The sequence below is a fragment of the Dermacentor andersoni genome, chromosome 3 (genome assembly GCF_023375885.2).
Source record: "Dermacentor andersoni chromosome 3, qqDerAnde1_hic_scaffold, whole genome shotgun sequence".
Taxonomy (NCBI): domain Eukaryota; kingdom Metazoa; phylum Arthropoda; class Arachnida; order Ixodida; family Ixodidae; genus Dermacentor; species Dermacentor andersoni.
In genome coordinates, this window is record NC_092816.1 from 29,262,247 (window position 1) to 29,278,417 (window position 16,171).

At 44.8% G+C, this 16,171-nt stretch overlaps 1 protein-coding gene across 1 annotated transcript in view; it reads right to left on the reverse strand.

Moving 5' to 3' along the window:
• The window catches only part of RhoGAP1A (Rho GTPase activating protein at 1A), a 182,862-nt gene that overhangs the window by 19,477 nt on the left and 147,214 nt on the right, over nucleotides 1-16,171 (reverse strand). The window contains exons 2-15 of the mRNA XM_050168134.3: nucleotides 11,197-11,288; nucleotides 10,280-10,399; nucleotides 8,499-8,684; nucleotides 7,635-7,742; nucleotides 7,467-7,512; nucleotides 7,267-7,319; nucleotides 6,904-7,023; nucleotides 5,711-5,844; nucleotides 4,681-4,748; nucleotides 2,170-2,276; nucleotides 1,983-2,042; nucleotides 1,708-1,846; nucleotides 1,127-1,191; nucleotides 254-293 (exon numbers count right to left, since the gene is read on the reverse strand). Coding sequence (XP_050024091.2) covers nucleotides 254-293; nucleotides 1,127-1,191; nucleotides 1,708-1,846; nucleotides 1,983-2,042; nucleotides 2,170-2,276; nucleotides 4,681-4,748; nucleotides 5,711-5,844; nucleotides 6,904-7,023; nucleotides 7,267-7,319; nucleotides 7,467-7,512; nucleotides 7,635-7,742; nucleotides 8,499-8,684; nucleotides 10,280-10,399; nucleotides 11,197-11,288 — 1,338 coding nt within the window. The remainder of the gene's footprint in view (nucleotides 1-253; nucleotides 294-1,126; nucleotides 1,192-1,707; nucleotides 1,847-1,982; nucleotides 2,043-2,169; nucleotides 2,277-4,680; nucleotides 4,749-5,710; nucleotides 5,845-6,903; nucleotides 7,024-7,266; nucleotides 7,320-7,466; nucleotides 7,513-7,634; nucleotides 7,743-8,498; nucleotides 8,685-10,279; nucleotides 10,400-11,196; nucleotides 11,289-16,171) is intronic.

Genomic DNA, 16,171 nt, shown 5'->3' on the forward strand with positions numbered 1-16,171 from the left:
GTGACATTTCTGCAATATCAGTTACTTGTACAATTAAGAGGATGGATTTTAGGAGAACTAAACCCTCATAATCACAGCATTAGCAAGGAAATGCCACTAATAGCCACTGCATAAGTAACTGCCCTTTGTAATTTTATTCTTTGTCTTCTCCTTCTTGCTATATTGACATGAAATCACACAAACATTCCCCCAAGAGAAAAGCAAGCTAGCAATCGTCTGAAAACTTAAAGAAACATAATTGAGGATGTCCTACCTGTCCTCGTCAGGAAAGATCCCATGTTGGTTCCCATGCACTGCAAAGTCAAGCATACGTGAATGAATGATTGAAACATTTGAAAAGGTTGGCAATATCAGTAGTAACAAGGACGCACAATTACCATGGTAATGCAAAGAGGCCATTGGATGAAACATTATTTGTGCATTTCTATATCCCCCCCCCCCCCCCAAGCCACCCCCTGGCACGTAACAGTAAAGCCCATGCCACAACTACAGCATGGCTCAAGGATGTGCATGACCTTACACTCTGATGGCAATTACTGTACATGCTAGGCTACAGTCGACTCAGCATTGTCTGCGCAATGTAGGCACCATCCAAGTACAGATGGCATTCCTCTCAAACTCCCAGAGAATGAAGAGAAGTGCATACTTTGTAAAGTTCACGGTGCTAAAACATAGCGTCCTGCATTTTCACTGTAACAACTTCAAGAGAAGGTTTTGCATTTACTGCTGCTTTGTTCTTGCTGAAATTATGCAAGAATACTATTGCATTTTTAGTCAGCATAATTTTAAAAGCACTTTGCATCGCTGTTTACCTTGTTTCTGCAGACTTTCAGCTGGCAGCAGTTAGTGAAACCAGTCAGCATCTTTGGAGCACCTCACTTCACTGATGTCGAGGTGCACACACAATGCTGGTTTGTCATTATTTTTTTTTTTTTACACTAACCAGGCAAACAAAAATTGTGAATGCTTTATTCAACATTTAGGTCAAAAGGGACAGAATTCTGCCACAATATCTAAGTGAAAACAAGCTGCCACAAATGAAATCTTCTTTTGAAGTTGTTAGAATAAAAACGCAGGCTGCTGCATAATCTGGGCGATTAGGTGTGAATAACAAAGCAGCACGTACCCCTCTCGCTGATGTGATGCAGCTCTGCAGTTCGAGAATGCTGGGCGTTGTGACAACCTGCGGGGCTGCAAAGTAAGATGGTGCGGGTGAGTGAAATGCGCAAATTATTGTGAGCTGGGTTTGAGAAGCAGAGAGGCTGTTTGTTCTAGGTGATCCAGACATGTAGCACCTCATTCAGGATGCGATTCATAGTATCTTTTTATGCATCATTGCTATTTCAATGACTCTTACCTTTCACCCATGTGTAATAAGTTCTTGTGTGTGCTGTTTTTACATTATAAAGCTCAATTATGCCTGTAAAAATTAGTTATTTTTCAGCGTTATGCAATGATATGCATATACTGCTATGAAACTGAATATTATGTTGTTCTGTCATCTGTTAATAGACACATATTTTTTTGTCTGCCGGTGTTTCTTTCGTACCGCTGCCCACTGCTATATAATTGGTGTTGTTTGAATTACAATTGCCTTGTGAAGCTGCTACTTGATGCAGTTTACTGCAACTGCCCCTCGCTTGTATCAAGAAAAAAATTATTTGATCTGAAAAAAAAAAAAAAAAACATCAACACGTCGGTGGATACCTGTCATGTGCAGGTGGTTGATGGCCTCAATCCACTGGGATCGCTCAAATTCTGACGAGAGGAAGAAGTTGTACGTTTTGGTGTTCTTGAAGCCAATCTTAAATGGCAGGTTTGGAGAATGCAGAACCAATTGTGCCTCCTGCGGATGAAATAAAAACAACATTAATTAAGAAACATTCATGCTTAAGAAACAATGAGCAGAAAGGACTTATTCTTATTGCATCTTACTGTTGAAAATATGTATATAATAATAAAAGAAAGAAGGGATAGCTTACTAGTTCGCTGAGTTTCTTTCGATTTCGTTCCAAGTTGCGACCTGGTGGCTTTCCAAGCTTCTGAAATAACAAAAGAGATGATGTAAGTACCAAAGCGAGAAACCTGCAACCTGTATGTATAAGTCTATTTATGTATATTTTTATGTATATAGTCTAGGTATGAAACAGACAAGATAAAAACACTCACGGCATTGTCTCTCTCTTCCTTTGCAACAGCGTCTCTCAATGTGCTCGTTCGTGACCGCAGTTGGCATACATTCACCTTGTTGTCTTCCCTGATGGGCTCCATTTCTCCTGCAGAAGATAACACGAGCAAATTATGCCCCATAATGGAAAGAAATCAAATTACAACCTTATAACAAATGACAGTATGTCATAGAAGGCCGACCAGCACTTCTATAATGCCATGCCTTTCAAAGCAGTCCCTCATGCTTAAGCAAATAAACAGTTTGCAATACTTCGACATTACCAGCAGACATACAGGAGCTTGACATCTGAAGGAATAATGAATGGCTTAATTACAAGGGTCAGTCAACAAATGAAATTAAGTGGCTCTTAAAGGAAATTTTAAATTGCAGAGTTTAATGTCTTGAAGCTGGCACAAATGGCTATGAGAGGTGCTGCAGTGGAGGACTCCGAATTAATTTTGATTACCTGGGGTTCTTAACAAGCTCCCCAAAGCACAGTACATCAGTGTTTGTGCATTCCACTTTCAATGTAACGTGGTCACCACGGCCGAGAATCAAACCCACGACCTTGTGCTCTGAAGCAGAAATCCATAGCCACTGAGCCACACAGTGAGTATTCAGGGGCTTCCATAGCATTTATGCAATTCCTCAATTTAGATGAACAACCTTGTAATATCAGCTTCAGGAAATCCGAACACCACAAGAACGTAATAATTTACATAGCTTATTAATAATGAATGGGACGTGGTATTGCAAAACCCCATAATTTCGTGGACCCAATTGTTCATGAACCAGGGACTTTGGGCATATTCTAGGCTACTAATTCTTGCGATTTGTTGTGTGTGCCATGTGGATTTGTTGGGCCACAAAGGCTTCTTTCGCGATAAACACTGAGATGTCATATGACAGGAGGCTTCTCGGCTTCCTGGCTCATTTGCCACTCTCAAACTAACTGGAGCACCACCAATGATTCATTACCAAGAGAATGTGGTCATCCCCGTACGCAGAATTCTAACGCAAAACATTCAGGCTGCCCTCTGCTAGCCAAGGCCCTGTGCTTTTCCGAGCAGACATTGTTCTTCAGAAACTGAGAGCAACACTCTCTATGTTTTCATGCTTGATAGGTGTACAAGTCATCTGCAGCCTGTAAATGTGTACTTTGGCGGAATCTTCAACTCCGAAATGAAGACCAAGTTCATCCCATTGGTACGATGACAAAACCGCGATGCAGCCGAAGCAAGGCAAAGATGACAAAGTGCCTCCAATGTCTCACAGACAAAGCCACTGCATACCGACTGGCTCACTAAAGTATGACATTCCTTCTTTGTGAAGCCGGAGATTCTCCAAACAGCATTTGTGAGGAGTGGCATAGCACAAGTCTGCACAGCTGAGCAAATCCAACATGTCATAGATTGGAGGGCACAGCCAGCAGAACTGGTCGGGAAAGCAAGATTTTTTCCGGCTTAGTGTCCATGTTTGTTACCTGAAAATATTGCATGCCCTTAAATATTGTGGCATTTACCAATCGTGAAATTCGCATAAATGAAGGGCATGCAAAAAAAGAAAGGTTTTACAGTAATGGAGACACTAAACAAAAAAATTACCTGCAATGCAGTGACACTGCTGCTCACAAGCATGGGGAATTATTATTGAGATAGCAACGGACACCCCAGGCACATTTCTGCCGTCGGCGTCGGCGTGAGGTCCCGTATAAAGTCGAAGGATGATAAAATCGTCACTGTGCACTGTATGCTGCATGTGCCAGTGAAAGCGTGTGAGGGTGAGTCGGCGAATGCAGCTCATTTTTGCATGTGCGAGCAAGGAAGACGGGTTGGAAACGCGCCCTCTCCTGTTGCGCGCAAGGCACGAGGGTGAGACGTCGTTTTCCGGCTGCTTACGGCGCGGGCATGCGGGCGCCATATACTGAAAGTGATCTGCAACGTGGCCAATGTGCGCGCCTGCACGGGCCTCATCTTCAAAGCAGTCTGCAATATTTCTGCTCAGTGCACGTAGTGTCGGTAGCTACGTATGTGCAGAGCTTTCGACATTTCATTCGCATCAAAGCGAGAGATGCACGAAGGTCAATTCGATCGCTGCTGCTGCTGTGATTCCTCCCTCCAGCATTGTGACAGCAGGTTTCCGCGCTCATAGAGAGAGATGTATTCATGCTTACCTGTGCGCGCACGACGCCATGCTAAATTGTTAATTTAGTTAAAACACGTTGGTGGGCTAGTTGGTTTGAATCCATGATGGAACACAAGGGACAGCGCTGTCTCTGTTCGTCTGTTTCTTTCTACGGCCTCGTTCAGTCGCACTTACACATTATATCAATGGTAATTTAGTTGGTAAGTGAATGTTTACAAGTTTATACGCCGGATAAAACTACTATCCTTACTTCGTGCAGCTATCTACTAATTTGCTATTGCAATTAGTGCTCCGCCTTTAGGGCAAAACTGTTACATTTTTACTTATATGCAACTATACTGCTTTTAGATAATGATGGGACTTACCAGTGGCGTCAATGAGGGTAACAAGGCTAAGAGGGATGTACCACTTGACCTCAAAAGTAAACTTTTGCCTGGAAGAGAAAAAAATAATGTGCAAGGTACATGTGATTTGTTACTATATTTCCAACGCCCAATTTTTGATAGGCAAGGTTTAGCATGCAATAAATGACAGCAAGATTCTTTCTCCAAACTTTCAAAATAATTCTCAAGACAAAAATACTAACAGTTCATAAAGCACCAAGCAGCCGCCTACCCTTCCAAGGCTTCACAACAGTGTACAGCAGCTTCACATAGCCATTTGAATTGAGCCCGCATCCCTAAGGAAATATGTATGGGGCCATCTCATCACCCTCACTAGAGTCACATCCAAACACCATCATACTTAAGGGAAATTTGGTCTTCATGACACATGGAACACAGAACAATATCTTCAGCTATGGATTCATAGTCTCCACTCCACGTCTGTATTTCATGCCGTATGAATTTTAGGGTATTCAAGGTGCATTGTGCAGTTTGGCTGCCGAGCACGAATCATCATGATGCAGCCAACTATTCCATAATATTTTCGTGGTTTCCTCGCATCCATTGCAGTTCCATTTGATTTTGATGGGATTATCAGAAACAAAACATAAGAATTAGATGTAAATTAAGGCAATACATATTGACTATGCATATTTCTATCTAACTGAACTGTCAAATTTATCCTGAACATCATGTATTTCTGCGTCTCTGTAAAAAGCTGGTTTTACCATGACAAACACATAACACAAAAAAAAAAAAAACTTTCTTTCTAGGAGGTACAGCATTGTCAACGCCAGAGTTATTCAATATTGTAGAGTTCTGTGATGTTTCGACACACTGAAAAATAAAAATTGAAGGTCAAATGCAATGCTCTGCCTCTGCCAGCTGGTAAAGTCAGTTTCACCTTCCAGATGCAATTGGTGCCGTGAAGTTGGATAGCCAAACAAAGAACTCAGTTAAGCAACAAAATGCCAACATGAAATTTTTACCCAGACCGTGTAGCTCAACTCACCTGCTGGAAGGTTTGTACTTGGCGCAGACAATGACGTCATTGAAGAGGAAAAGGTGCCTGAGCTTCCGGTGTCCCTCGGAGTATTCCACAATAAAGCTGTTTTTCACGACATGCCTAGGAGCCCTGTCTTGATGCTGGAATGAAGTAGTATACATGAGAGCATTATCATTAGGCCAGGCTTATGTAGAAAGAGCACGTGTCAAAGAGTGTGCTAGCACAATGTAGTAAGCAAAATGAGAAACTCAACAGCAACTATAAAAATTTAAACTAATTAGTGGTAATAATATATTTAGCTTCCAATCACTCAATAAAGAGAAGTGAATGATGTACACAATAAATTTTGCAATACTTTAGGAGTTTGCCTGTCTTAATTCTTAAACATTATGAAATACTTATTTGCTGTTTTTAGTCAGCTTTTCTTCCATTATTTTTGTTTGCCATAAACTTTTCTTTTTCAAGTTCATAGCTTTCAGGTTATGACAAATGACATCTTGCCACAAGCCAAAATAGTTTTTATTTATCCGTCAGCCAAATATTCATTAAACCTCCGCATGTGTGTAGTTCTCATCTCTCCAGACTACAACAGAAAACCTTCTAGGTAGTCGGCTTGCAATCACTGCGGCGGCGAGGAGACTATCGAACATGTACTTTGCCACTGTCCTCGATACAGCGTGCACAGGCTGTCACTAGTGACCGCCTTGGCACGCCTTGACGACAGGCCACTTTCAGAACAGTCAGTCTTGTAATGCCGACATGAACTGTCGTCGCAACGAAAGTCGGTCACGGCTTTGTTGACCTTTTTACGTGGCAGTGGCCTATTAGAAAGACTATAATGATCCCATTCCGTCCCTAATAATTTTTTTTAGCACTTTTATTTTTGTCAAGCTCTTCTTTTCGTATTTACTTCCCCTTTCCCTAGTGCTCTGGTTAATCTGTTTAACTCTGGTTAACCTCTCTGCCTTTCTCTCGCTTGCATCTCTCTCTCTCTCATCTAGGTAACAATGTCTATGACCTTAACTATTGCTCAAATGTCCTTGATGTACGTCCCAAACATTGCAGCCAAGGCACAAAAATTAATAGTTTGCTATGTCTAACAACACTTAACAAAAGATGCGATTTCAATCATAAGTTCACGAAGGGTAGTTGTGGCCGCAGTTTTTGTCTGGTGATGTGTTTGCTTCTAATATACTTACCGGGAACATGCTTTCTGGTGAGTTGAGCTTGAGTTCATTCAGGAACCGCTGCGTGAGCTTTAGCGCTGCCCTGAGGTTGTTGTAGTCATGATGGCTGCTAGGTATGTAGTGAAGAAGGTCCTAAAGAAAGAAGAAAGGTAAATTACCATTTTAGTCCACATAATCTTCACTACAGCCAATGAAGAACAGCTTCTTGATGGGAAAAGAAAAATGTCAGTCGGTAAACAAAGAACCAACAGCAGTAAGCTGTGGCGTGTGATAACAAGATAATCAAATGTGTGATGTCTTCTGACAATGGTCTAGAACTACAATGGACATGAAAATTCTGTCACAAACATCAGCATCAATGAATATAAAACTCACATGAAGCACCAGTGCATTTTTCTGCACCCTCGCCACTGGCTTGTGGAGTAAATCTGTAATGACAGATACATTAGTGTGCAAAAAAATTAGGTCACGAAACTATGAAAGATGATGCATTGATGAAATTTAGCTTTTTCAAGGTCAAGCTTGATCAGCAGTTAAATTTAATATCAAAGCTGGGTCAGAGAACATAAAAGCACCTTCTAGTGTCGCTGGCTGTCCTTTTGATGTGTTTAACTTGATGTTCTGGAAAGAAAAGAAAAATGTAATCAACCCCGTATACTGAAAGAAGTAAGATAACTGTTTGAGCAAAAGAGCAAAACCTTCAGGGCATAAGATGTTCTAAATAAAAGAAATGGTAATTTCACCTTGAACAGCTCCTCAAACTTCATGTTTGACGCGTTACAGTGCCGCACAGTCTCGATGGCCTTGGAATAGTTCTCCAAGAACAGCTTGTAAACTTCGAGGCGACTTGCCTGCGTTGCAGAGAAAACAACAAGCAAAGAAAGAATTACATGCCTGAAGACGCTATGTCACCTACAGCTTAATATAATGTTTACAAAGCTGCAGTCAGTGTTTATAGGCAAACAGTGTTGTCTGAAGCCCCTTGCTGTGCAAAAACTGTGGACACACTTGGATAAAACTTTGCAGGACTTCTCCCTATGTGCCACTGCTAGCATGCGAAATGAAGTAACATTTATGTGATGCCACAGTAGCATATTGGTGATTTCAGAAACTGCGCAGCTAAGGCCAATGATGCCTATGGAATTCTGTTCCATTTCTTGATAAATGAAGCCCTCCTTCCGCAAGTGTCAAGGTCAGAAGCAATGAACTGCAGCTTTTTCCATATCTTCATGCTCTTATCCTCTGATTTGGCCCTTCCCACCATAAGAAATAAAGCAACTGTCTGAATATGCAGAAGAAAAAAAAAATAGCTAGGCATGTTCAATAAAGTTGTTCTCTCTCTCTCTCTAACAGTGTCAAGTGATGCTACTGCAGCATTCAGCCCCACTGAGAATGATCCCAAATCTAGAAATTGCGTTCGAACTTTAAAATTAAGCATCCTCAGGTGGATGCTACAGAAACATTTAAGAAACAGAAACATTTAAGACACTAGCTGTTAGGCCATGCTACCTTAGGCAGACAAGAGTTAAGCTTCAACATGCATGAAATCTATGCAGGACAGCTACAGCAATGACAAGAGATGTGCAAACAGAGGCAATGCCACCCACCAGGAACTTAAAATTCTCGCCGATTGTTGGCTTGGCATCCCAGTTCTCGCAGTTCCTGCGCAAGCCATCCCGGAAGTTCTTGTGCGTCTCATGCAGCTGCTCAATCTTGTAGAAGATGGTGTCGATCTCCTCCTTGGACAACACTGACTGGTTCGTTCCGATGGCACTGGTCAGGGCACGGGCGTACTGTAGGTAATGAAGAAAGCTGTTGAACAGGTGGCTTTGCTCTCTTGCTGATCATGACAAGCATAATTGCAAAGTAGCAGGGCTGAATGCACCAATTAGTATAGTATATTTGTAAGCTTGGGTCAAAAATTTTTTTTCCAATACGTGGAGGCAGGATTTCAACAATGTTGAAAAGAAACAAAAAATTCACCAACGATTACGATACTCCCTAATTCGAAATTTGAGTGCAGCTCTCTTCATTTCGTGATATATTGGCTGGCACGGACAATCCATCTCGTGCAGCACACTCCAAATGGAGCCAAGTGTGGCGCGAATGTCTCTCTAATGTGGAGATCGCGAGAGCCAGCGCATGGGTGAAGCGTGGGCGCGATTCACAGCAGCCGCCGCTCACAGACCTCCCAGATGACGTGCTACTCTGATGCCATCTCGTAGCCATCGTTGCCGCACTAAGCTTCTCTTATCATGCTTTCGCCATACCCTCCTCCACTTCCCGCCTCATGGTTCTGCTGCACCTTATCCGCTTTCCTCCTCGCGTCTTTCATCCCCCACTGGGCTCCGCGATCGCTTTCATCTTTCGCTAACTTTATTTCTGCCTCGCTTTCTCCAAAGAGAGGGCTTCTCTCTAAGTCTCATTGCCTGGGACTCCCAGCGATTTCGGCATCCCAGCTGTTGTTTCCTGGCCAGCACCATGGGTCCGCCTTCAGGCACATTCTCAAGTTCCTGGAGGACACGAGGCTGTCATGTAAATTGTGAATGCCCCACCTCGCTATCGCTGATATTGGTACCTAATGGTACCGGGCTCTGCAATTACCTCGGCCTTCTCTCTTTTCTTTCTTCTCTATGCCCCCCCCCCCCTTTCTCCAAGGCGCTGTGTCGTGCTCCCTAAAGCGTTTAAGAAAATAGTGCCTCTTCCTCATAAAAATGACTCTCTCTTTCTCTCTCTCTCACTGTGCTTGTTTGCTCGGTGCACCGCTGCCGATGCCGACGCTTGCCGCAGAAACGGGCGCCTAAGGGCTGTGCTCTAAATAATGATGTACATGCAGAAATAACACTGCACTTTATGAAGACAACATACTGTGTAAAGGACATCTGTCAAAGTATAAGCAGACATCGTAAGTAACATTATGTGAACTGATAAATGGAGGGAAGGACAGAGCTTATAGTACGCTTGTCAAAATTCTAAGCTTTGAGCAAAAGATCACTTTCTGAGACAAGATGCTGCATTACCAGAAAGACTGTGGGGAAAAAAAAAAATTGTATGCAGAACTAACACCCCCCTTACTTATCAATCAAGCCATTGTTGTATGAGCAAATATCCATGAACGTGTCGACACACATAATAAGCAACAGTATATAAGCTTATAGATGGAGCAAAAGAACATTGCTTTTAAGTGAATCTGCAGCAGAAACACAGCATTTCGATACCATTTAAAACCTATCACAAGCACCCAAAGAGAGCTGCACAAATCCCCTTTGTGCCTTTTCTTGAAATGAAACTGCACTTGTTGTAATGAAAACGATTACGGCAACTCTTTAAACGCAGCTTCGAGATGCACTGTCGCACAAGCTGTCATCAACTGCTACAACTTGCTTACCTGATTAAGGGTGTCGAGGCAGTCTACGTATGCTGTTTCGCTCTCGATGATGCTGCTCACGATGCACTTGCACATGGTCAGCATCTCTGCCTCCGATGGGGAAGCCTCCTGGACAGACTCCTGGCAATGATTGAAACACAGTGATAAGTAAGCAGAGGTGGGTATGCAATAAATGTAGACAGGGTTAAGTAGCATCACTATTGAGCAACAAAAAGACCACAAGAATAATAAATTCAGAGGATGGCAAGAAGCTCACAGACAACTGATCACAAGGGGCTTCATTCAGATACCTGCGGGCCGGCGTTTTTTTTTTTTTTTTTTTTTTTTGAGGGCGAATGGTTGTAATGAATAATTTCCCCACTTGCACGATACTCTAGTACATTGCAATACAGACAGTGATCCCCAGTGCAGGTAGCCACTGCCAAACACTAATTTTAATTCATGTCCCTAATCTTCACTTGAGATAAATATGCATCTTTGGCACTCTTTGGTCTCCCAAGTCCTTGCAGGAAAAAACGTCATCAATTATCATCATTGGTCCCTACAATTACATGCTGGTCTCAATAACACGATCATGCTCCCTGGTTGCTGACATGATTTGTCGATGTCTCTCAGTAAGATGAGCAGAAGAGGAAGGGCCTAAGCACCACAACTGGTCCACAGGTACACATACAGCTGAATGACAACAAAACCTGCAAATTAATGAAGGCTTGACAAATAATGTTTCTGAACTCTCTGGAAGCAGACGTCCAAAACATCTAATTGCAAATGTTCCATCCGTGAAAGTCCAAGATGCACTCAGAGTACCCATAAACAGATGCACCCACTTTCTTTTTCACTGAAGCCTGTATATCCACGTTATGATTGAGAAGGAAAGGGAAAAGAGGATCTCATATGATTTGACCTTTAGTACTTACATCTTGCTCGCTGTCTCTGGAGCCCTTCTTCCTTGCCGGGGGCGTGCCAGTACTGAGGAAGGATGCAGACTCCACAGAGCTGCTGTACACACCTGCATAAGAGAAAAGAAGAGAAAAATACTTTGTGTGAGAAAACACCAGATCACTGCATCGATATAGCACGAGGCTGCGGAATAGACATGTAACATGGTTAAGAAAACCCAAACAATATTATAAAACAATATATCACCCAAATAATATGACCCAGTGCGATATCTGGACAATAACCTCAACAAATTGTTGGCTGGGACAAAAAAAGCTATTCTTTACTTTATTACAATGATTTGCCGCAAAAAAAAACATATAAAGAAAGAGTTTGACATTCCGCATTGTGCGAAGCTGCAACAGTGTCTCTAAGAACGTGTTGCCAGTCACCCAGCCAACGGTTGTGCAGCCTTTTGATACAGACTTCACACTGGCATTTCTATGCATCTGTGTGAGTTGTTTGCAATGAATTTTTTTTTTCATTAATTCGTAGTGTGCGCCGTCACACACACACACACACACACACACACACACACACACACACACACACACACACACACACACACACACACACACACACACACACACGGATGGTCTTACTGAATCTGGATGCATATAACAAATGCGAATCCGAAGCAATATCTGAAAACTGAATGGAGTTAGTTTTCGGAAAACCAAACCAGAGGGAAAGCAAGCCTAAAATTTTCAGCTCATATCTGAAGGTCGCGTTGCTGCTAACGATGTTGCCTAGCCTAAGGCTGACTTCTGACCATCGGCCGGCAGATGGGCCGAGCGAATCAGCAGCCACCCTCCGGCCAGAGCTCCCGGCCAGGCCTCCTTCGCGAGAGCAACCACACTGCGACATAGGCACCGCTCCGCAGGAGCTCGCGCATAGCCCACGAGCGGGAGGCCACGGAACAGGGAGAGCCCGCTACTCGCTTCCGTCTTGTCGTGCCGACCATAAATCACCGGGAGGGGACAACAGTCTTGGAACAGTAATGGGGGAGGGGAGGACGGAGAGGGTAATTCGCGCGGAGGCGTACGTATACGAGTTTTCTCTGTCAAAGTGCAAAAGCGACCAGCTACAGTCGAGCCACACATTTATTACGCTGTACAAAAGATCAGATACAGACGATCTAAAGCGCGCGCGCGAGCGCACCGTGCTTGATGGATGGATGGAAGGTAGGAGCGTCCCCGTTGAAACGGGGTGATGGCAGTTGCCACCATGCTCAGATTTTTATTTTGCCTTTTATTTGTATCTGTGTTGTGTGTTATTGAATTTCTCGATTTTCTTAAAATACGTCTTCCTACCCTTTTAAGCTTATGTCACCTCTCTTCTGCTTTTGAGCCACCAATCCTCCAATCGCCTTTTGCTAATTTCCACCGCATATTTATTTACATGACTATTATTATCTCTGAACCCTAGGGCCTCAGGAAGGGTGACTGTGGCCGCATCGACATCGGGCTTGACACCATCACATTTTAGCACGGAGGAAGGAAACTAAGGAGAGGCCCTGACGTCACTCTTTGTGAAGCAAAAGTGAAGCCGGAAGTTGGCGTTGCTCATGGCGATGCTCCGCCTTTTGTGCCACCCTCCTCTCTTGTTTACATCTTTCGCGAAACCACGCCGCGCTGCGCGTGGTTTCGCACGCGGAGCGCGCGCGCTCGCGCAACATCCGGCAGAGCACGGTGCAGTTAACACAGCGCAACAAGACACGGTGACTAACGCAAACCCGCCCACACAGCGCCTTTGCCACGGCACGAAACCTACCAGAGCAACACGTGTGCGCGCTCAAAAAAATCAGAACAACGCCGCCATTGTGGCCCAAAAGGCGTGGCCATGCAGCAAAAAAAAAATAAAAAAGCAGCAAAAGAAATGAAAACCTACTACGTCATTTCCGCCACACTTTTCTCCTAGCGCGCGGAGGGGGTAGGGCCTCTCCTTAGTTTCCTTCCTCCGTGCATTTTAGTATGAGGTGTTCCATTGTTTCTACATATTTACCACACACAGTACATGTGTCTTCTTCGTTAAATTTCTTTTTATGGCTCCGCGTTCTAAGACATCCTGATTTAGCTTCAAACAGTAGGGCACTGCCTCTTGAGTTATCATAAAACGCTTCCTTCCTGATTTACTGTTTCCAGTATCGATATAGTGCTTCACGAAACCAGAAGCGCCGCCTTGCGTCGCACGAGAGGCTGCAGAATACGTGCACGACGACTTCGAGGAACCGGCGCGGTGCGCGTGACCGTTGGGAACGACGGGAAGCCGCGTGCGAGATCTTTGACGCGTACATTATTAGCAAGCGGAAGTTTTAATGACATTCGCCGATTCAGAACCCACCGTCAAAGCATACGGATCGAATGGCCAGCTGCACTTATTTCCTCATACATATATATACGGTGGTCGGCCACGTTCTGCTGTGATCAAAGTGACGAAAGCGCAGTTGCTTGTTGTTCGCTCCAGCGCAGTGGTCTCGGCCCGAGGCCACGCAATAATTGGTGCGCTGTGAACACCGGCAGCCCTTATTTTTGATCCGTAGGTGCAGACTCGTAACGTGGCGGGTTACTGGGCGGCAGGCGAGTACGCCATCGAGGTTGCAACCTTGTCACGAAGGGCGCCGCCCCGGTAGCTCGCCGAGGCGTTGTCCCCAGTTCGCCTACGCGTCAGCGTGGCTCGCATCACCCGCTGTGGCGCGCCTACGCGCGCGCGGCACTCTCTTCTGACCTCGGGGTCGTTAGCACACGCACAGAATCCCCCCCGTTTCGCAGTCGTCAAAGAGACGAACGTCGATCAGGGAAACGTGTATATTGCGTAACTGCCGTAACGCGGCTGTAGCTAAGGGCAGACAAGATCAACCTGTCAGTCAGGGGACTTGCAGGAGCTGGTACTCCTAAAACCCTGCAAAATAGGGGCTTTAGGTATTCCTGGTAGGTATTCACTTTCGGGAATACCACCGGATGCTATATACCACTTTCGCGAGACTTCGCGTCACTCGACATCAGACACGTAAGCGTCTAAAAGGGAAGCGGGAGCGTTCTGTGCCGAGAATATTCCTCCACGTAATAAAGCACGTATGGGCGATTGTCGCGTTAGCTTAGTAGTGAGTGAATGGACCACAAGATGGGGCAGGGAAATCGGTATTTCGATGAGGCAAGACGACCGATAAGGGAGGGACAGTGCACGGCGTATTATTCAGCACGGCCACGCAAACAGAGGACGTATAGATTACCTTGAGGAATAAACGCGTAGGGTGCAAAACAAACCGCGCACAAAGTCTGCGCCATCCATCTACGCATACGACCCTGGAGACAATGTGGCGTATTTCATTTAAATATGAAAGAGGTATAGCGAGACAGGACGTTTACACACACAGCTCTGCCGTGCACGTAATATTGCATTATTGAAAAAAAAAAACGAAATCGCGCTAGAGCTTGACCTTGGAACAACCCAGGAGCTGTGCAATGTGTTCAAGAACCCGCGTACGCATACGAGCTACGAAATTCGCTTGCCGCTGCTTTCGTTAACACAACACGTGATCTAAGCGCTGGTGCAGTGCCATTGGCGACGAAGCGAGTTAGCCGCCTGGGGACACTCTGCGAGCTATAGCAAAGGTGAGCTTTTCTTTTTCATTTTCATTTTTTCAGGGGCATCGCCATATTGCGTAGGCGATGCTCCATCTATAAGCGGTCCGCTTTTGCCGCCATGCTGGCTGGGGCGAATGCTGTGTGGCAGCTAAAACAATAAAACTAAAGAGCTGAACCATCTCCAAATGGTACCGCAGCACGTGACGGCAACACATTCAACCAGCGCCGCGCCGGCTCGCCCGAGCCAGAGAGGAGGAACTTGGCTGGCGGCGTGCCGGTTGCCGCCCGATAAAACGCTCTACCGCGTATACCGGAATACCGGAAGCGCTCCTGGTGACATCTTGAGACGTTGCGATAAAGCAATGCACGCTAGGAACGAAGCGTGTTTAATTCGTTCATTCTTGCATCACACGACTCTTCGCTTCCAAAGATAATAATAATAATAATAATAATAATAATAATAATAATAATAATAATAATAATAATAATAATAATAATAATAGCACCTAGGCAGCAAGGCTTCATGTGTTCGCTACGTAATGACGCGTCCATTTTGTGCCTCTTTCAATATGAACAAGCATAAAGTATAGGAACTCGTGAAATTTTGCCTTGTTTGCCAGTAGGCGCATATTTCTACCTTTGACTCCTACTTTGTCCTCTGCCCCACTCCCACCTGTAACATTCTGATACAATCATCGTCGTACGCGCGGCAAACAGCCCTCAAGATTCGTTCCCGCGCTTGTGACGTCGGCCCCCACGACGCCGAAACTCGATCTCGGCGACAAATTTCTTCGATCATCACCGTGCACAACGACGGATCATTATCCGGCTGTTACACCCCTACATCTAGCAGCGCTCGACAAGCACAACGACACGAAATCAAATCGATAAAAGGGGCAGCCACGCACGCACGCAGCGCGTGGAACTGTGAAAGTGTGAACGGTCTCTGACAGCGCATCCATCCATCGCGTCCGTTAAGCAAATTAGGCGCCTTTCCAGGCGCGGCGTGCGTATAATAAAGACCCCGCAAGCCGACAGACAGGCCGTAATCAATATGCTAATTTACTCTACAGCTGCCGCGTATCTCTCCTTACCATGTGCACCGCCTCATCCCCCCACCCCCCTCTCAGCCCTTGAGACAATAAGCCATCAGTATACATAATGCGCTTCACGCGTCGCTGCCGAACGATTGTGTTTTTCTCTTTTTAATCACGCCGGCGACTTATAGACGCCCATGGGATGCTACGCAAAGGGGACCCAGCGACTCTCTCTCTTGTGATCAGAAAATGGAAATGCAAAAAAGACTCGCGAGCGCTTGCGGCCCCCGCGAAACAACCAACAAACTCCGCTTTCATCTAAATGGCTC